Source organism: Caretta caretta, chromosome 2 (assembly GCF_965140235.1).
Source record: "Caretta caretta isolate rCarCar2 chromosome 2, rCarCar1.hap1, whole genome shotgun sequence".
Classification (NCBI taxonomy): Eukaryota; Metazoa; Chordata; order Testudines; family Cheloniidae; genus Caretta; species Caretta caretta.
The window spans coordinates 268,893,382-268,915,126 of NC_134207.1; the positions used below are offsets into that span (position 1 = coordinate 268,893,382).

Genomic DNA, 21,745 nt, shown 5'->3' on the forward strand with positions numbered 1-21,745 from the left:
CCTGTCCTCTAAAGTACTTGCAACCTTTCCCAACTTGGTGTCATCTGCAAATGTTATAAGCATACTCTATAATTCATTATCATTATTTGTCACTCCACCAACTTTTGTGTCATCTGCAAATTTTACCAGCAATATTTCTAAATCCAATAAAAAGATACTGTATAGCACTGGGCCAAGAACAGATCCCTGTAGAATTCCACTAGAAATACGCCCAAGGATGATGATTCCTTATGTGCAGTTACATTTTGTGATCCGTTAACCAGTTTTTAATTCAGTTAATATTGGCAACAATGATTTTGCATAGTATTAATGTTTTTTTCAGCAAAGTTTCATGAAAGACGATGTCAAATCAATTGACTGACCGTCATTATTAGCCAATCAGCATAGGGATTTGTTTAATACTATTAATGAGAAATAACCTGTCGCGGAGTGTGGGGGAGTCCAGGCCCTGCACCCCTCTTCCTGGGATCCACTGAGACTCTCAGCCAGCCAGTAAAACAGAAGGTTTATTGGACAACAGGAACACAGTCCACAACAGAGCTTGTGGGTACAACCAGGACCCCTCAATCACGTCCTTCTGGGGGAGCAGGGAGCTTAGACCCCAGCCCTGGGGTTCCCTGTGTTCCTCTCCCCAGCCTCCCAAACTGCCCACTAAACCCACCCAGCAGGTTCCCTGCTGCAGCCTCTGTTCACATTCCTGGGCAGAGGTGTTACCTCCCCCTCCCCCTCCTGGCTCAGGTGACAGGCTCTCAGGTCTCCCATCCCAAGGGCACATTCCCAGGTCAACACTCCCCCCTCCCTGCTGAGTCACTTCGTCACATCTCTCCCCCCTTCGAGACTGAACTGAGCGGGGTCACTGTGACCAGTGACCTGGGGAAGTTCGGGGCCCCCTCTCCGGGACAGCGCATCCGCTATCAGGTTGGCACTTCCCTTCACGTGGACCACGTCCATGTCGTAATCCTGCAGGAGCAGGCTCCATCTCAGGAGCTTGGCGTTGGCTCCTTTCATCTGGTGCAGCCAGGTCAGGGGAGAGTGGTCGGTGTAGACGGTGAAGTGTCGCCCGAAGAGATAGGGCTCTAGTTTCTTGAGGGCCCACACCATGGCCAGGCACTCCTTCTCGATGGCCGCGTAGTGTTGCTCCCGGGGTAGCAACTTCTTGCTCAGGTACACGATGGGGTGTCTCTCCCCCTTTTCATCCTCCTGCATTAACACCGCCCCCAGTCCCGTGTCGGAGGCGTCGGTGAACACCACAAAGGCCTTGTCAAAGTCCGGGTTCGCCAGAACTGGGCCACTGACCAGAGCCTCCTTCAGCGCCCGGAAAGCCACCTGGCACTGCTCGGTCCAGACCACCTTGTCTGGCTTCCCCTTCTTGCATAGCTCAGTGATGGGGGTGGCTATGGCGCTAAAGTGGGGCACAAATCTTCGGTAGTATCCTGCCATCCCAATAAAGGCTTGGACCTGCTTTTTGGTGTGGGGAGCGGGCCAGTCTCTGATCACCTCCACCTTGGCTGGTTCCGGCTTTAGGCGGCCGCTCCCCACCCGATGGCCCAGGTAAGACACTTCCGCCATCCCCACCTTGCACTTCTCCGCTTTTACAGTCAGCCCAGCCCCCTGGAGTCGGTCCAGCACTTGTCTAACCTGGGACACGTGGTCCTCCCAGGTCTGGCTAAAGACACAGATGTCATCAATATACGCCACGGCAAAACTCTCCATCCCCCTCAGGAGCTGGTCCACCAGGCGCTGGAAGGTGGCCGGCGCTCCCTTGAGGCCGAAAGGCAGGGTCAGGAACTCATAGAGCCCCAGAGGGGTGATAAAGGCCGATTTCAGTCGGGCATCTGCATCCAGCGGCACTTGCCAGTAGCCCTTTGTAAGGTCCATGGTGGTAAGGTACCGAGCTCCTCCCAGTTTGTCTAGGAGCTCGTCCGGCCTGGGCATGGGGTAGGCATCAGATACAGTGATGGCATTGAGCTTCCGATAGTCCACGCAGAACCGGACCGACCCGTCCTTTTTGGGGACCAGCACCACCGGCGAGGCCCAAGGGCTGGCCGATGGCTGGATCACCCCCAAAGCCAGCATGTCCCGGACCTCTCTTTCCAGGTCCTGAGCAGTTTTCCCTGTGACTCGGAAGGGGGAGCATCTTATCGGCGGGTGCGACCCTGTCTGCACCCGGTGGACAGTCAGATTAGTGCGTCCAGGCTGGTTGGAAAACAGCTGTCGGTACGGATGCAGCACCCCCCTGACCTCAGCTTGCTGGGCAGGGGTTAGCTGATCCGAGAGGGGGATTGTTTCCAGGGGGGAACCAGCTCTGGTCCCAGGGAATAGATCTACTAAAGGGTCATCTCCCTGCTCTTCCCACTGTCCACACACGGCCAACACCACATTCCCCCTGGCATAATATGGCTTCATCATATTCACATGGTACACCCGGCGGTGGTGCGCCCGGTTTGACAGCTCCACCACATAGTTTACCTCATTGAGCTGCTTGACGACCTTGAAAGGGCCCTCCCAGGCGGCCTGTAGTTTGTTCTTTCTCACAGGGATGAGAACCATCACCGGATCCCCGGTGGCGTAGGCACGGGCCCTTGCCGTGCGGTCATACCAGACCTTCTGCTTCTTCTGGGCTCTGGCCAGATTCTCCCTGGCCAGGCCCATGAGTTCAGCCAGTCTCTCTCGGAAGATCAGGACATACTCCACCACTGACTCTCCATCGGGAGTGGCCTTCCCCTCCCACTCGTCTCTCATCAGGTCCAGGGGGCCCCTCACCCTCCTTCCATATAACAGTTCGAAAGGCGAAAATCCGGTAGACTCCTGGGGCACCTCCCTGTACGCGAACAGCAGGTGAGGTAAGTACTTGTCCCAATCCTGCGGGTGCTGGTTCATAAAGGTTTTCAGCATCATCTTTAGCGTCCCGTTAAACCTCTCCACCAGCCCGTTGGACTGGGGGTGATAAGCTGAGGCCCAGTCGTGCCGGACCCCACATTTCTCCCACAAGCACCGGAGCAGGGCCGACATGAAGTTGGAGCCTTGGTCTGTCAAGACTTCCTTGGGGAACCCCACTCGGCTGAAAATGGTCAGGAGCGCATCGGCCACGGTGTCTGCTTCAATGGAAGCTAAGGGCACTGCCTCGGGGTAGCGGGTGGCAAAATCTACCACCACCAGAATGTATTTCTTCCCCGACCGGGTCGTCTTGCTGAGAGGCCCCACGATGTCCATGGCCACCTTCTGGAAAGGCTCCTCTATGATGGGCAAAGGTCTCAAAGCCGCTTTCCCCTTGTCCCGGGCCTTCCCCACCCTCTGACAGGGGTCACAGGATCGGCAATACTGCCGGACCGTGGTAAAGACCCCGGGCCAGTAAAAGTTCTGTAGCAACCTCTGCCGGGTGCGCCGGATTCCCTGGTGCCCTGCGAGGGGGATGTCATGGGCCAGGTACAGGAGCTTGCGGCGATACTTCTGGGGGACCACCAGCTGCCTCCTGATCCCACAGGACTCCACTTCCCTTGTGGGAGCCCATTCTCGGTATAGGAACCCCTTCTCCCACAGGAACCTCTCCTGGCAGCCTCTCCTCATGGTTCGTACCACACCGAGGTCGGCCAGGTCCCTGAGCTTCCGCAAGGAGGGATCTTTCCTCAACTCGGCCTGGAACTCAGCAGCTGGGGAAGGGATGGGGACCGGTTCCCCCTCAGTGGCCAGGTCTGAGGCCTCAGCCTCTCTGAGCCGTGCCCCTCGGCCCTCCCTTCCCACCAGGGTAGGGTCCTGCGCCTCCGGTGCGGTACCCTCCCCGAGGTCAGGGAGCAGTGGCCCTCGCCGGCTCTGGCTACGGGTCACAACCAGGGCGGTCTGGGGCTTGCTTGGCCAGTCCTCTAGGTCTCCCCCCATCAAAACTTCAGTGGGCAAATGGTGGTGTACCCCCACATCCTTGGGGCCCTCCTTGGCCCCCCATTTCAGGTGTACCCTTGCCACGGGCACCTTAAATGGGGTCCCGCCCACCCCTGTCAGGGTCAGGTAGGTGTTGGGCATCACCCGATCTGGGGCCACCACCTCGGGCCGGGCCAGCGTCACCTCCGCGCCCGTATCCCAGTATCCATTGACCTTCCTCCCATCCACCTCCAGGGGAACAAGGCACTCTCTCCGGAGGGACAGCCCCGCGCCCACCCTGTAAACTGAGCGCCCTGAGTCCAGAGCCTCCAGCCCTCTGGTGGAGCTGGCCTGGGGTACTCTTCCCTCCTGAGCAGGTGGTAAACTGGTAGGCCCCCTTTCCTGGGTCGTCTGCCCCTCGTCCAGCTGGGTCCCTACCCAATTAACCCTGGGTAGGTTGGGTCTGCTCAGTTTGTCCCTGAGCCCAGGGCACTGGGACCGTATGTGGCCTCTCTGGCCACAGTGATAGCAGCTCAGGTCACGTTGGTCCCCTCGAGCGGGTCGGAGGGGCCCGACGCCAGGCGTTCCCCTTGGGAGGGGGTTCTCCCTATTTCCCCGCTGGGAGGCCCCCTGGTGACTCTCTCTCTGCATCGGGGGGGGCCTGTTCTTTTGGGACTCCTCCCGGCTACCCCCTGACCGACTGTTCACAAACTCGTCGGCCAGCTGCCCTGCGTGCTGGGGGTTCTCGAGCTTTTTGTCCACCAACCACAGCCTCAGGTCGGAAGGGCACTGTTCATACAGTTGCTCCAGTACAATTAGGTCAAGCAGGTCCTCTTTAGCTCGGGCCCCAGCTGTCCACTTGCGGGCATACCCCTGCATCCGGTTGGCCAGTTGTAGGTAGGTGACCTCAGGCGTTTTACGCTGACTCCGGAACCTTCTCCGGTACATCTCGGGGGTCAGCCCAAACTCACGGAGCAGGGCCTGTTTGAACAGTTCATAGTCCCCTGCCTCCGGCCCTGTCATCCGGCTGTACACCTCCACGGCTTTGGGGTCCAGTAAGGGGGTGAGAAACTGGAGCCTGTCTGCAGGGTCAACCCTGTGCAGCTCACAGGCATTCTCAAAGGCCGTCAGGAAGCTATCTATGTCCTCCCCCTCCTTACGCTGGGCCAGGAAGCACTTATCAAAGTTCCTTGCAGTCTTGGGTCCCCCCTCATTCACCACAGCCGGGGCCCCACTGCTCTTCAGCCTGGCCAGCTCCAGTTCATGCTGTCTTTGTTTCTCCTTCTCCTGGCGTTCCCTCTCCTTCTCCTGACGCTCCCTCTCCTTCTCCTGACGCTCCCTCTCCTTCTCCTGACGCTCCCTCTCCTTCTCCTCCTGCTCATGTTGACGTTGTTTCTCCTTCTCCTCCTGCTCATGTTGACGTTGTTTCTCCTTCTCCTCCTGCTCATGTTGACGTTGTTTCTCCTCATGTTGACGTTGTTTTTCATGATCCTCCAGCTCCCTCATTTTCATCTCCCTCTCCCATTCCAGCCGCCTCCGCTCCAGGGATGGGGAGCTCCGCCGGGAGGATCCCCTGCTGGGTGCTGGGGTCAGGGTGCCCTCGGTATTCGCTGGGCTTCCCCCAACCCCTCCCCCAGGCATAGGTAGGAAGGGTCTCGGGATGTCCTCGGCAGCAGTCTGACCCCTCCCAGCCCGGTCAGGCCCCGGGGCCCACGCTGCGTCTGCCGGGCGGCTCCCCTCAGGGACAGGGATCGGGTCATCCAAGCGATCCCTCTCCTCCAACTGGGCAATCAGTTGTTCCTTGGTGGACCTCCCGATGCGCAGCCCCCTCTGCCTGCACAGCTCCACCAGGTCACTCTTAAGGCGTTTAGCGTACATCTCCCTGCTGGCCACTCGCAGGCCGGGCAGCTTCCCACGGTTTCCAGGAAAAGCCCTTAGTGTGCCAGTCCTTCTTGAGGTCACCACCTCTTTGCCAGGGTCGAGCTGCAGACTCCTCCGCCCCTGGGACCGCTCGCTGCAATCCCCCGGGGGACCCTGTTACTGCAAAAGTCTTTCTCTCTGGTCACACATTCCCAGGGGTTAGCCGCCCCCCGAAACCGTCTCTCTCTGAATCTTCAGCACGCCTGGTCCCCGTCAATTCCCCTTCGTTTTACTGTTCCCCAGTCACTTACTGCAGGAAGCGCCGTTCACGGGGTGCAGTAGATCCCACCGCTGCCACCAGTTGTCGCGGAGTGTGGGGGAGTCCAGGCCCTGCACCCCTCTTCCTGGGATCCACTGAGACTCTCAGCCAGCCAGTAAAACAGAAGGTTTATTGGACAACAGGAACACAGTCCACAACAGAGCTTGTGGGTACAACCAGGACCCCTCAATCACGTCCTTCTGGGGGAGCAGGGAGCTTAGACCCCAGCCCTGGGGTTCCCTGTGTTCCTCTCCCCAGCCTCCCAAACTGCCCACTAAACCCACCCAGCAGGTTCCCTGCTGCAGCCTCTGTTCACATTCCTGGGCAGAGGTGTTACCTCCCCCTCCCCCTCCTGGCTCAGGTGACAGGCTCTCAGGTCTCCCATCCCAAGGGCACATTCCCAGGTCAACACTCCCCCCTCCCTGCTGAGTCACTTCGTCACATCACCATAGAATGATTATAGAAATAACTTACCCGTAACCAATCACAGAGTCGGGTATTTCATAATTAGGAAAAAATGTAGGTACACTTCGGTGACAGTACAACATCCCTGTTCTCTGACTGCCTGAGATATTTCCATTTCTGTATAATACGAAATAAATGTTTATGGATGATTTTATTCATGCTCATTCAGTTGTCCCATGCTACTCTGACTGCAAAGTTAACAGAAGAACTAGACATGACACTTCAAAGACTGTACAGTCACAATGGGGTGAAACTTCATTAATAACAAGTCAGATTAAACCACAGGGGGAAATGCAAAGAAACATAATTCATTCACCACCAAGATGGAAAATAATTGCCAGATGTGTCCCGGTTTGGCAAATATGAATATGTCCAAAGACACCCATCACAAATCACACTCACTATGCTATAACTATTCTCAGCTTCTTCTCTGATTTGTTTTGGTTTTTCCTCGTAACATTTCTGTTTTCCTTCCAACTCTTTCAGCAGCTTTTGCTCCATGGCTTCCATTTCTTTTTGTTCCATGTGCTTCAGCTGCAGGAAAGCATCTTCTTTATCCTTCTCCTGCTTTTCAAGTTTTTCCTTTAATTCCTCTTCTCTCAGGTTTGACTCTTCATTTATCTTCCTACAGTTCTCCATAAAGCACTATATTATTTCTTCTCTTTTTCTTTCCATCTCTTCTCTGTACATTTTCTGTAACTCATCCATTTTGAATTGGAGCATCTTCTCAACATACTGGTAAGTCTCATTTGTATATCAGCCTCCATTCTCCTGTACCATTCTCTCCATCAATCCCATCAGCTCTTTAACCTGAGCATCCTGTTCTGCTCCTGTTGCTTTGTTGTTGAAAGCGCAGTATCAGTTCTCACACTCAATCAGCCTTTGAAGATCTCTGTTATCTGAATGTGTTACATAGTCACTCAATGAGCCATCCCCTAAATCTTCCTTTTGGGTGAATAAGATAATGACATGCTTCATTACCTCAACTCCAAAAATCTCTTGCACTGGGTTGGGCTTTTCTACTTCCTGTCCTGCACCTTGACCTCTGGGGGGTGGGCACACTGGCTCGGCCCACTTTGGTGTCTGGGGAGGTTCTTCCCTCAGCGGGGTGGTGGGGCACCACACCGCCTCACTACAACACCCTTAAAACCAATTATTAACTAAACTAAAATTTATTAAAAAAGAAAAGAGAGAGAATATTGGTTAAAAGATCACTATACATACAGATATGAACTCAATTCTTGAGGTTCAGATACATAGAGTTGTTGAGCTTTGTAGATTCAGATAGTTCTTTTCAGATCAGTCCAGAGCTATTAAGTCAATGTCCATTATGGGGCATCAGGAACCCTGGGATCTCATTCTTTGTAGAAAGAAAAGGAGTACTTGTGGCACCTTAGAGACTAACCAATTTATTTGAGCATGAGCTTTCGTGAGCTACAGCTCACTTCATCGGATGCATGCCGTGGAAACTGCAGCAGACTTTATTTATACACAGAGAATATGAAACAATACCTCCTCCCACCCCACTGTCCTGCTGGTAATAGCTTATCTAAAGTGATCATCAGGTGGGCCATTTCCAGCACAAATCCAGGTTTTCTCACCCTCCACCCCCCCCACACAAATTCACTCTCCTGCTGGTGATAGCCCATCCAAAGTGACAACTCTTTACACAATGTGCATGATAATAAAGTTGGGCCATTTCCTGCACAAATCCAGGTTCTCTCACATCCCCCCCACCCCCATACACACACAAACTCACTCTCCTGCTGGTAATAGCTCATCCAAACTGTCATATTCAAATCCAACATCATATTCTCTGTGTATAAATAAAGTCTGCTGCAGTTTCCATGGCATGCATCCGATGAAGTGAGCTGTAGCTCACGAAAGCTCATGCTCAAATAAATTGGTTAGTCTCTAAGGTGCCACAAGTACTCCTTTTCTTTTTACGAATACAGACTAACACGGCTGTTACTCTGAAACCTGTCATTCTTTGTAGCTTGCTGCTTTCCCCATGCACATTCAAGTAGATATGAGATATGAGAAAAAAGGATCGTGTTCCAGGGTCTTTATACATTTTAGATAAGGTAATAGCTTATCTAAAGTGATCAGATGTTCTGGTTTAACTTGGATTTAAACTTGGAGAGTGGTCAGTTTAGATGAGCTATTACCAGCAGGAGAGTGAGTTTGTGTGTGTATGGGGGTGGGGGGGATGTGAGAAAACCTGGATTTATGCAGGAAATAGCCCGACTTGATTATGTAAAGAGTTGTCACTTTGGATGGGCTAGCACCAGCAGGAGAGTGAATTTGTGTGGGGGGGTGGAGGGTGAGAAAACCTGGATTTGTGCTGGAAATGGCCCACCTGTTGATCACTTTAGATAAGCTATTACCAGCAGGACAGTGGGGTGGGAGGAGGTATTGTTTCATATTCTCTGTGTGTATATAAAGTCTGCTGCAGTTTCCACGGTATGCATCTGATGAAGTGAGCTGTAGCTCACGAAAGCTCATGCTCAAATAAATTGGTTAGTCTCTAAGGTGCCACAAGTACTCCTTTTCTTTTTGCGAATACAGACTAACATGGCTGTTCCTCTGAAACCAGTTCATATACAGTTTACCACAACCTTCAAAGAGACATATAGACAATAATACTATTTCAATTAAATGTCATCACAGATGTTAATATTCCTTTTGGCTCTTGAATCAAAGCTAGAGTAACAGACAAGAATTGTTTGTTTACATCACAAGACCTGAGCAAACACCTACCCTTCTACTGCTCTAACAATGCCAGTTTGCACTCCAAAGTACTATTCTAACCTAATGCAATAACCCAACTCTCATTTACCCATCTTCCTAACAAGTCATTAAAGGTCGACCATAGGTCAGCTGGCCTGCAGATTTTGCTTAACCCTTTTCTGGCCATATGTCATATTTCAATAAGATGTTATATTATAGACAGATACCATCACATGTGGTTTTCACTAAAATATGCTGTTGGTTTGGAAAGCACCCAGATACTAGCTCTCCAGAGACAGTGACTAGGGAGGTAACCAATGCCTGGGTGGGAGATGAACAGACATCACCAGCCATTGTCCAGCAGAGGAGTTACAATTCAATGACATTCACAGGAGACACATGGGGAATGTTGATTCACTTTGTGACTCAGCAATGCCTGGACTTGTGTTCTCCGAGCACATGGGACTAAGAGTATAAATCAGAATGCAGGGGCCCCATGCTTGGTTTTTCTCCCTCCCCCACCTATGCTGCAAGCAACAATGATGCTCAGAACACTGAATACTCCAGTGGAGGAGAGTGGCCCAGGTTTCAAGGGTGGAATCTGTGTACTATGAACTGCAATATCCAGTGGGGGACGGAGGGGCGGGGGGGAGAAAAACTGCTTAATCTGGATATTGCCCAGTCTAATAGGGATGAGAGTTTAGACTGCATGCTTATATTTTCTTTCGGTAATTAACTCTGACTTTTTGCCTATGACTTATAATCATATAAAATCTATCTTTTATAGTCAATAAATTTAACTGTTTATCTTTACCAGTGAGTTTGGCTGAAGTGTTTGGTAAGGGTGTTTGCTCAGGTTTACAAAGGCAGGTGTATGTCCACTTTCCATCGATGAAGTGGTGACCCAATTAATAAATTTGCACTGCTCATCTTGAGCAGTGCAAGACGGTATATTCCTGAGGTACAGTGCCGGGAGCTGGGGGGATTTGGCTCTGGTTTCTTTCCCTGTGTGATTCATGAGTGGCTCTGGGAGCATTCATGCTATCTGGCTGGGTGTGGGGCTCCACATGCGGTTGTGCTGAGTGATAACAATGTCTAGAGGGGTTTGCTGTTTGTCACTAGCAAAGTATTGTGAGACACAGCCCAGGCTGGAGAGTTCAGGGGTCACTGCTGTTCCAGAGTCCCAAGCTGCACCCCGCAGATCCCGTCACACTAATTGCCGCTCATCCTGCCATCTGTGGCAAGAGAGAACAACTTTTCTCCATCTTTTTTTATTGCATCCCTTCAAGTATCTGAAGACCACTATCATGTCCCCCCTTAATCTCCTCTTTTCCAAACTAAACATACCCTGTTCTTTCAGCCTTTGCTCATATGGTTTCCAGCTCACTATCGGTAATGACGAGGAGCTCAAATAACTGCTGGGGAAAGCCACAGTTGCTCACAGGGGTGTCTTTCCCAGCATACAAGCCTTGCTTCTGCCTAAGAAAACCAAGAGCCACGAAGCCAAGAGCAAGTAAAACTGACCCAAAAGTTATGAGAGCTCCAAATCTGTGCTAAAAAGAAAACTTAAAAATAAAATAACTCAAAAGCTGTTTTCAGGGCCACCCACGAGATCAGAAAAGAGCTAAATGCTGTTTTGATTCTCCATATTGTGAGCAAAGTGAGTATTTCTGATCGTTTTCCCCCCCTATGTTGCAGCAGGTTATTTTGGGTGGAGTTGTTTTGTTTTTTTAGTTTAGGTTTTCCACATATTCTGCTGGAGGAAGGAATAAATCTTGCCAAGTACCAGTAGGAGATATCTAAATGGAGTTTCAGATTCTAGTGAGAGAACACAGAACATTGTTTAAACAAGGCCTGCATTTTGTCTCCTAATTTGTCAGCTTAACTCAAAAGTTTGATGATTTGTAGTTTTGATAGCAAATTAGCAGAAAATAAGTAAAAATATAGTCTTGTATGTTTCTCGCACAGATTTCTTTTAAGCTTGTGTGTGTGTATTCTATGAAATAATGCTGAAAAAGTAAGGATGACTGTCTGGATACTTGGGCATATCTGGGCATGTGCTGAATGCATGCAGGCTATGTATATAGGCTTTGCATGTGTGTTTGATGGGCTGTCATGACTTTATTTTAGTTTCTCTGATATTGTTATAAAGTCATGTGTGAATGAGTGTAGGCAGTGTATGTTTGTGTCTGAAAATGAATTTCTGTGTTCCTCTGTATGTGTATGTCTGACTTCCTGTGCTTCTATTTGTGGGTACTTGTGGTGATAGCCATTGGTATTCATATCTGCCCTATGTACATACGCACGTATATTGCTTTCTGAAACATATTGGGAATTGCAAAAATGCTGAAGCCTTATTGACGGTTAAAAAGCGTGTGTGCCTTCACTGTTCCACAAAAATTGATCTGCAGTTCTCCCCATTATATAACCCTACCTCACCTTTGTATAAAGAGAGTGGATGGATGCTACAAAACCTGTGCGGCCTTCTTACCAGTGATTCAACCTGTAAATAACCCCTTTTCTTTGTGTTTTATGCAAAAAAATAATAAAAAAGCTTAGAAGAGGTATCTGTGTTGCAATGGGGAACAGTAGCCTGGTGATCGCTGACTTTGCTGCCCTGAAGACTTCAGAGGGAAGTCAGCTGACTCATCAAGATTGTTGTCTTAGGAGTTTGGGACAATTAAGTAAACTGAAACACGTAGTTCTCTTTTTTATTGATTAGTTAACAACCACGAGCAAGAACCTGGTTTTGTAGTTTCAATGTGTGTGTGATTTATCTATACAGTAATACACATGATAATTGAGGTGTATGTTTCTGATGGGTGTTGGGCAAGCAGAGTTGGTATCATTTCTTAAAAGAATTTTAAAACAAATGTAAATGTTTCCCTGGGGAGTGCATCCTCATTAGGAAAAAGGTGTGTTCTTAACTAACTCCAGGTAAAACTGCCAGGGAAGACAAGGTAGTTTGTATTTTTCTCATGAGTTAGCAGGTAGGGTTATAGCCTATGGGGAGCATAGGATAAACCTTCTAATTTATCTTTATGTTCTAATCAACTACCTGCTACAAGGAAAATTTAACTTACAAAATCAGCATTGTCTCTTTAACCCTTCTGAAGTTATGACAGTGATATTGTTAAGTTCATAATGGTAATTTTATTACAGCTATGATGACACAATTAAACAGGTTGTAACCAAAGTATTGTCAATGACATACAAAGTTGTGAGTTTTTTACAATGAATCTTCCCAACCAAACACAGATAAACACAGGCAAAGATGAGACAGGAGACGAGGGAAAGGAAAAGAAAGAAGAAATATGATCTACAAAAAGGGGTAAATAGCAAGGTGACAAAATTTGCAGATGATACAAAACTACTCAAGATAGTTAAATCCAAAGCAGACTTCAAAAAGCTACAAAGGGATCTCACTAAACTGAGTGACTGGGCAACAAAATGGCACATGAAATTCAATGTTGGCAAATGCAAAGTAATGCACCCTGGAAAACATAATCCCAACTATACTTATAAAATGATGGGGTATAAATTAGCTGTAATCACTTGTGACGGGGCATGTATGCCCCACATTGGGACTGCAAGGGTTAATTAGGGAAAGCAGTGGATGTATTGTTTCTTGACTTTAGCAAAGCTTTTGACACGGTCTCCCACAGTATTCTTGTCAGCAAGTTAAGGAAGTATGGGCTGGATGAATGCACTACAAGGTGGGTAGAAAGCTGGCTAGATTGTCGGGCTCAACGGGTAGTTATCAATGGCTCCATGTCTAGTTGGCAGCCGGTATCAAGTGGAGTGCCCCAAGGGTCGGTCCTGGGGCCGGTTTTGTTCAATATCTTCATAAATGATCTGGAGGATGGTGTGGATTGCACTCTCAGCAAATTTGCGGATGATACTAAACTGGGAGGAGTGGTAGATACGTTGGAGGGCAGGGATAGGATACAGAAGGACCTAGACAAATTGGAGGATTGGGCCAAAAGAAATCTGATGAGGTTCAATAAGGATAAGTGCAGGGTCCTGCACTTAGGACGGAAGAACCCAATGCACAGCTACAGACTAGGGACCGAATGGCTAGGCAGCAGTTCTGCAGAAAAGGACCTAGGGGTGACAGTGGACGAGAAGCTGGATATGAGTCAGCAGTGTGCCCTTGTTGCCAAGAAGGCCAATGGCATTTTGGGATGTATAAGTAGGGGCATAGCGAGCAGATCGAGGGACGTGATCGTTCCCCTCTATTCGACATTGGTGAGGCCTCATCTGGAGTACTGTGTCCAGTTTTGGGCCCCACACTTCAAGAAGGATGTGGATAAATTGGAGAGAGTCCAGCGAAGGGCAACAAAAATGATTAGGGGTCTGGAACACATGAGTTATGAGGAGAGGCTGAGGGAGCTGGGATTGTTTAGCCTGCAGAAGAGAAGAATGAGGGGGGATTTGATAGCTGCTTTCAACTACCTGAAAGGGGGTTCCAAAGAGGATGGCTCTAGACTGTTCTCAATGGTATCAGATGACAGAACGAGGAGTAATGGTCTCAAGCTGCAGTGGGGGAGGTTTAGATTGGATATTAGGAAAAACTTTTTCACTAAGAGGGTGGTGAAACACTGGAATGCGTTACCTAGGGAGGTGGTAGAATCTCCTTCCTTAGAGGTTTTTAAGGTCAGGCTTGACAAAGCCCTGGCTGGGATGATTTAACTGGGAATTGGTCCTGCTTCGAGCAGGGGGTTGGACTAGATGACCTTCTGGGGTCCCTTCCAACCCTTATATTCTATGATTCTATGATTCCTCTCTTTGGGCTGAGGAGGCCACGCTCCATCGACCCTGCTGGGCATGCTTAGGCTGGAGGCCAGGTAGCAGCCCCGTTCATTTGGGACTGACTGCCAGAGAGGAAAGAGGTGTGCGGCAGACTCCTGCTGAACAACTGCAGATACTTCATGAGAGCAGAGACCCATGAACCCCAGGGTCCAGATGCCACAGAGGGAGGAGAGACTGGAGTAACTGTGAGACCACAAGCTGCAGAGAAGTGGGTAGGAAGTAACCCATGGAGGCTTTGCGGGGAGGTGTTTGGAGACTCGGAGCCTAGCTTGGCGTGTTTCGGCCTGATCTGCTCCGAGCTGGAGGCCGACAACCCCACCACCGACAGGGATCTGAACTGGGACTTGGTGGAGAGGGAGGGCCCGGGTCCCCCTATCCTGACCGCCACCCACCCTAGGGTGGCCTCCAACCCAATCAGCCCTACTGACTCTGGCCGCTAGGCTGCACAGCCCCGATTGCGAGGGCCGCTCTACTGACTCTGGCTGCTAGGCCGCGCAGCCCTGAGAGAGAGGGCAGGTAGATTGACGTTGGCTGTTAGGCCACATTACTCCAAGACTCAGAGGTATCATGCAGACTTGCCTGTAGGCCCACAATGACCCGTGCCCCGTCCCAAAAGGGGGAAAGGCAGGCATGACCCCCGGCAACTTGGTGGAGAATTCAGGCAACAATTGGGACCAGTTGTGAGATCCAGTAGAAGGGAGGTCTGCAATCATCACCCCCGTTTTTCTCCCCTCCTTTTTTTTTTTTTTTTTTTTTTGCTGTTCCTTCCTTTGGTTGGGAGGGCCCCTTTGTGACGTAGTGGGATATACACCTAGAAGATCCTAAAATGGCTTCTGGAGGCCCATTCCCCCAGTGGACACCCATATCGGTGGGATGGGAACCGTGGGGACCCTGATGGGACTACCCATGCAGTTGACCAAGATGGGGCCTGGTGATGACCCCGAGGCCTTTGTGGTGACCTTTGAAAGGGTTGCCCAGGGGAATCCTGGGCTACCTTGCTGCCACCATACTTGACTGGCTCCACGCAAACAGCCTACCGCAATCTAGGCCCACAGGATGCATTACAGTAGCAGAAGGTCAAGGCAGCCATCCTTGATCAGACAGGCATTTCCCCTGAGACTTACCAACAATGGTTTCATGGCCAGAAAGGGTTAACTAACCCACAGGCTGACATGACCCATGGTTGACCTTTAAAGACTTGTTAGGAAGATGGGTAAATGAGAGTTGGGTTATCGCATTAGGTTAGAATAGAACTTTGACCTGCAAACCAGCATTATTAGAGCGGTAGAAGGGTAGGTGTTTGCTCAGGTCTTGTGATGTAAACAAACAATTCTTGTCTGTTACTCTAGCTTTGATTCAAGGTCCAAAAGGAATATTAACATTTGTGATGACACTTGACTGAAATAGTATTATTGTCTATATGTCTCTTTAAAGTTTGTGGTGAATTGTATATGAACTGTTCAATGGATAAATTACCCTATGCTGAGTGCCATGATTTTTGGGAGACAGAAGGTTAAGCCTATTGTCCTCTCAGGCCAAGAGGTTGCTGGAAATGTATAAAGACCCTGGGACACGATCTTTTTTTATCTCAGATCTGCTTTGGGTTTCAAGAAGGGGAAACCCTGAGCCATAAGGATTGAGATCCCCAGTCACTGACTGGAGTCACCCTGAACATGGACACTGGACTATAACCTCTGGACTATTTCTAAAAGGACTTTTGGCAACTACAAACTAACCATCTCTTCTATGTATTGAATTCAAGAATTGAACTCAAATCTGTCTATATATTGATCTTTTAACCAATGCTCTCACTCTTTCTTTTTAAATAAATTCTTAGTTTAGTTAACAAGAATTGGCTATAAGCATGTACTTTGGGTAAGTTATAATTGGACCTGGGTGTGGTACAGATCCTTTGGGATCAGAAGAACCTTTTCTTTTATAAGGTGAAATAAGATTTTCAATAATCTTCATCATATGTTGACATGTGTACCTGGATGGAGGCCTGAGGCTGGTTACTTTAAGGGAACTGCATTGTTTGGACTTCTGAGTAACCAGTAAGGTAATACAGAAGCTGTTTTGCGCTGGCTTGGTAAATCTAAATATTGGAATATCAACCGGCTTTTGAGGTTTGTCCGCTCCTTTCTGTTTGCAGTTCACTCTAACTGAGTGACCTTGGCTGGCTCCCACAGGGCACGGTTGTCACAGTGGCATCGTTGTGCTAGGATCCACAAACCAGGTCAATTGAGCTTTGCACCAGAACCCTACGTTAGTCTACATTTGAATTTTGGTATTGAGAGTTTTGTTGGTTAAAGATCAGTGACCATGAGCCAGAAGGCATCTGAAGAAGCAATGAAACTGTAAGCCCTGAGAGAGAGCCTGCAATTTAAACCTGAACAAAGAATGGAATATCTTTGAATTCAAGAGAAGCAAACTGCAGAAAGAATCAAGCAAGCTGAAGAAAAAGCCAATGAAGATTACAGGAGGTGTATGGAATGGCTGGCTGCTGAGAAAAGGGTTGCCAAACTTGATCTCCAAATCAAAAAAGCAAGGGAAGAAAAGCAGAAACTGTATCCTCTTGGAAGTCCAGTTTATAACAATGTTGGTATGTTGTATGGCTCTCAGTTTTCTGTGTTTAACCAGTTTTGCTATGACCAGGGAGAGGGTATCTCTAACCTGGGGAAGGTGGAAAATAGCTGCTGGTATGTGAATGAAGTTTCTGAATGTCTGTCTAGTATCTCAGAAGTGAATCTGGAATTAGATCTAGCACAGAGAGAGCTCATTGATCAGGAAAATGTTTCTCAAAAGCAGATTAAATTTGGTGATCAGGGTAAAGCCCTAACTGAGGAAGGAAAGGGTAGATTTTTGATGGATGATGGATTGTTGGCTAATACAGCTTGTAAAAGTAAACCTGAAAAAGGTGATTCGCTGGAAGTAGCTCAGTGCAGAGTGGAGAACAGCAGTTTATCTGTTGGGAGTGGCAACTTGCTTGGTAAGGAAGCTACCCAACTACCCCAGTATTTGTCTGTAACCAGCCTTGGGTGCTGGTACAAGGGGAGGAAGGCAAGGAAAGTTTGGATGAGCCTAGGCAGCCTTGTGAGCTGATGGCTTTGTCTAATCCAGTGGTTCTCAACTGTGGTCCACCGCTTGTTCAGGGAAAGCCTCTGGGGTGCCGGACTGGTTTGTTTACCTGCCGCATCCACAGGTTCGGCGGATCGTGGCTCCCACTGGCTGCAGTTCACCGCTCCAGGCCAATGGGGGCTGCGGGAAGCGGCGCGGGCTGCGGGATGTGCTGGACGCCCTTCCCGCAGCCCCCACTGGCCTGTAGCGGTGAACTGCGGCCAGTGGGAGCCATGATCGGCCGAACCTGCGGATGTGGCAGGTAAACAAACTGGCCCAGCATGCCAGGGGCTTTCCCTGAACAAGCGGTGGACCACAGTTGAGAACCACTGGTCTAATCAGAAGTTTGGGAAGGCAAAGGTAGTGGAAGATGAGTGTCCCTAACCGAGGAGTGGGCAAACTACAGCCCGTGGGCCACATCCGGCTCATGGGACCATTCTACCTGGCCCCTGAGCTCCCGGAAGGGGAGGCTGCCCCCAGCCCCTGCCCCATTGTTCCCACTGCCCCGCAGCCTCAGCTCGCCGCGCCTCCAGCGCTCTTGGCAGCATAGCGGCATGGCTGGCTCCAGCCGGGTGGTGCGGCTCTGGGGCAGATTTACCAGTGAACACAGGGTGCTCCAGGGCCGGGCACTGGGGCAGCTCAGCACCGGCGCACTCCCCCTGGGGGCTGCACTGTGGGGGCAGGGGAGAGCAGGAAGGGAGGCTCACCTGCAGCCTCAGGGGAGCAGGCGGGCGGTGCGGGTGGCAGGAGTGCAGCGAACGCGGGCAGAGGACTCAGGAGGACACCGGGCGGCCGCGCAGCCACCCGGAGAGAAGCGTCGCTTTGAGGGGGAAACCGTCGTTTCTCTCCGGCTGTGCGGCTGCCCCTGCTCCTCCTGAGTCATCCGCCCATGTTCAGGGGCTGCATTCCAAAAGGGGCTTTAGAGGGGCGTTTGGATAGGGGGTGGGATCCTGTGGGGGGGTGGTTAGGGGCAGGGGGAGTCCGGGAGGGGGCGGTCAGGGAACAAGGAGCAAGGGGGGTTGGATAGGCGTGTGAGTCCCGGGGGGCCTGTCAAGGGGTGGGGGTGTGGATAGGGGTCAGGGTATTCAGGGGGGGGTTGGATAGGGGGTGGTGTCTGGCTGGGAGCAGTTAGGGGCGGAGTTCCCTGGAGGGGGCAGTCAGGGGACAAAGATTGGGTGGGTTGGATGGGTTGGGAGTTCTGAGGGGGGGCGGAAAGTGGGAGGGGGCGGATAGGAGGTCGGGGCCAGGCTGTTTGGGGAGGCACAGCCTTCCCTACCTGTCCCTCCGTACAGTTTCCCAACGGCGATGCGGGCCTTGGGCCAAAAAATTTGCCCACCCCTGCCCTAACCCTTACCTGTTACCTGTGTGGAGAATTGTGACAGTGAAGGAAATATTCCTGTGTCTGTTAGGGGTAATGACTTGCCCATGCAGGGAGCTACCCCAATCTCCAAGCCGTTGTCTGTGAACAGCCCTGTGTGCTGGGACAAGGGAAGTGAGATCCCAAGCTGTGTGTCTGTTGAAGGAGAGTGTCTCTACAGTTCCTTGTCTGTAAAGCAGACAGGAGCGGCCTGTCAACCTATGATGGTTGAGAATTTGTCAGTTGTTCCAGGGTTGGTTCTGGATCCAACTAAAGCCCAGGACAAGGATGGTTCTGAGTTTGTGTCTGCTCGGGAGAATGACAATGTAACTAGGTTGCATCCAGTTAGTGTCATGGCAGAATCCCAGAGACCAGACAATTCTGGTGCTTTTATTTTGCCCGTTGCTGGTATGTTTCTGGGTAAGGGTGACAATTCTGTCTGATCATATTGATATCCTAGCCAGGGCACAAGGAGAGCATAAAGGTGATTTGACTAAACTACCCACTGACCCACTGACAGTGAGGAAACTTGTAACAAGAAGGAAATGATTCCTGAACTTGTGTGTGTTGAGCCTAACAACTGGCATGTTGCCAGTAGCTGTGAGGAAAATGGCAAAGGAAAAAAGAATGCTTCTGACCATGAAATCTAGAACAGTTTGTCTGAAAGTGGATTGTGTAAGAATCCGCCTGATGGGCTGAAGGAGATTCTGGGTGTAGGTGAAACTCAGGAGTTGGTAGTGGCTCAGCAGAGCAATGCTTCTGTGGAGCAGAGTAAAGGTGAATTGTTGCTTAGAAAGATTCCTGAAGAGAAAAATCTTCATGGTAGGCTTTGCAACCAGTTTCCTGCAACTGAAAGGTGTGGAACTTGTGATGTGATTAAAGTAAATCAGGATGAATTTCTGAATGGTTTATTGGTGGAGAGATTTGTTTCAGTTCCTAACAGTCAGAGATTTTCTGTTGAGAATGGATCCACTAACTTTGCTTTGGAAAGGTCCAGTGTGAATAGCTTTGAGAGGGTCTCTGACGGAGGGAAAGCTGTTAAGGAAGTTAAGCAGCTCTGTAACCAAGTGGCTGTTCTTGACCAGTTTGTTGGGAGGACAAGGTTGTTGAGAGAGGAATGTCTCCATGATGATTCTTTAAGTGAGCAGTCTGTGCTTTGGGGTCTGAGGAAAGATTTGGTTACTGGTGTTTCAGAGCAGATCAGTCTTATGGCTGAATGCTTAAGGATGCAGGGGAGAGCAGGCAAACTCTTACCCTTAAACACTTTGGATTTGGATGGTATCTCTTTAAAAGAGAGTCCAGCCTTGGAATTGGTAACAGTTAAGGATCTGAGAATTGGTAAAGAGGCTAGTGTCTGTATGGATGCAAATTACCTGACTGACAGGGCGAAAAAGAACTTGCTGGTGGTTGTTAGCAAAGAGGGCACACCCAGCCAGCTAATGAATTCTGTTAAGCAAGAGAGCTCAGATTTTAACCCTACTGGCCAGGAAAAGAAGAGAAAGCTCCAAATATTCAAAAGGGGTATTGAACAAGCTGACATAAAGAATGATTTGTCTAAACAAAATGCTTGGCATAACAAAAATGCTGGTACACGTACACTTGCAGTGGGTTTAATGTTAATATTAACGCTAATGTTAACTTTTGTGACTGTGTTGCTGGTACCAAGAACTGTAAAAATGTGTAATGTGCCTAATCATTTGGAAAAACCCTTGAATATGTTAAGAGTGGTACATAAGAACATACTTTACATTAAAGGACCTTGGGATACTGCTGCAACCAGTATTGGAACTTTTCACAGGAGAAAAGACAATCCAGACCTAATGTGCTGTATGAGAAGGGAAACCAAGGCGCTACCATATTGCTTTCATGGCTACATGCCAGGATTTCTCCACTATGGACAATATTAATGTCTACATTGGCTTGATGTTAATTGGGCTCCAAACATTTGCCAGAGTGGGTATGGATAAATTAGTTATTTTCTTTAGCTCTTGGCAAATTCACATAAGACATATAAAGAAAAGGAGTACTTGTGGCACCTTAGAGACTAACCAATTTATTTGAGCATGAGCTTTCGTGAGCTACAGCTCACTTCATCGGATGCATCCGATGAAGTGAGCTGTAGCTCACGAAAGCTCATGCTCAAATAAATTGATTAGTCTCTAAGGTGCCACAAGTACTCCTTTTCTTTTTGCGAATACAGACTAATACGGCTGTTACTCTGAAATAAGACATATAGGAACCAGGCTGCAAGAGCAGATCCAATCTACTATTGTTCTAGCCAAGTTTTACCTGGAGTTTGTAATAAGATTCAATAATGTTGTTGAACATGACTTTGATTAAACCATTTCTGTCTTACACTGATTCAGCTTCTAACACAATGGTAGCAGTAGTAAGAGAGAACCAAAGACGGGGAACTTTTCGGATGCAGTCAACGACGTGTGTATCATCCTTCCTGCATCAATTTTGCGTTGGGGCTGTGATGTTATATGATTATAATATAATATCTCATTGAAATGTGGCACATGGCCAGAAAGGGTTAACTAACCCATAGGCTGACATTACCCATGGTCAACCTTTAAAGGCTTGTTAGGAAGATGGGTAAATGAGAGTTGAGTTATTGCATTAGGTTAGAATAGTACTTTGGAGTGCAACCCGGCATTGTTAGAGCAGTAGAAGGGTAGGTGTTTGCTCAGGTCTTGTGATGTAAACAAACAATTCTTGTCTGTTACTCAAGCTTTGATTCAAGATCCAAAAGAAATATGAACATTTGTGACAACACTTGACTGAAATAGTATTATTGTCTATATGTCTCTGTCAAGGTTCCTTCCCCACTCTGAACGCTAGGGTACAGATGTGGGGACCTGCATGAAAACCTTCTAAGCTTACTTTTATCAGCTTAGGTTAAAACTTCCCCAAGGTACAAACTATTTTACCTTTTGCCTTTGGACTTTCGCTGCCACCACCAAACGTCTAACCGGTATATTATTAGGAAAGAGTCTGTTTGGAAACGTCTTTCCCCCCAAAATCCTCCCAAAAGTTACCCCCCCTTCCTGAGGAAGGTTTGATAAAAATCCTCACCAATTTGCATAGGTGACCACAGACCTAAACGCTTGGATCTTAAGAACAATGAAAAAGCATTCAGACTCTTAAAAGAAGAATTTTAATAGAAGAAAAAGTAAGAAGAATCACCTCTGTAAAATCAAGATGGTAAATACCTTACAGGGTAATTA

The 21,745-nt window shown here is 49.0% G+C and overlaps 1 protein-coding gene across 1 annotated transcript in view; it reads right to left on the minus strand.

Moving 5' to 3' along the window:
* Positions 1-803: 803 nt before the first annotated feature.
* The window catches only part of LOC125633020 (uncharacterized), a 70,103-nt gene continuing 49,161 nt past the window's right edge, over positions 804-21,745 (minus strand). Inside the window, 2 exon segments of the mRNA XM_075124653.1 lie at positions 804-5,246; positions 7,150-7,391. Coding sequence (XP_074980754.1) covers positions 808-5,246; positions 7,150-7,391 — 4,681 coding nt within the window. The 3' untranslated portion in view covers positions 804-807.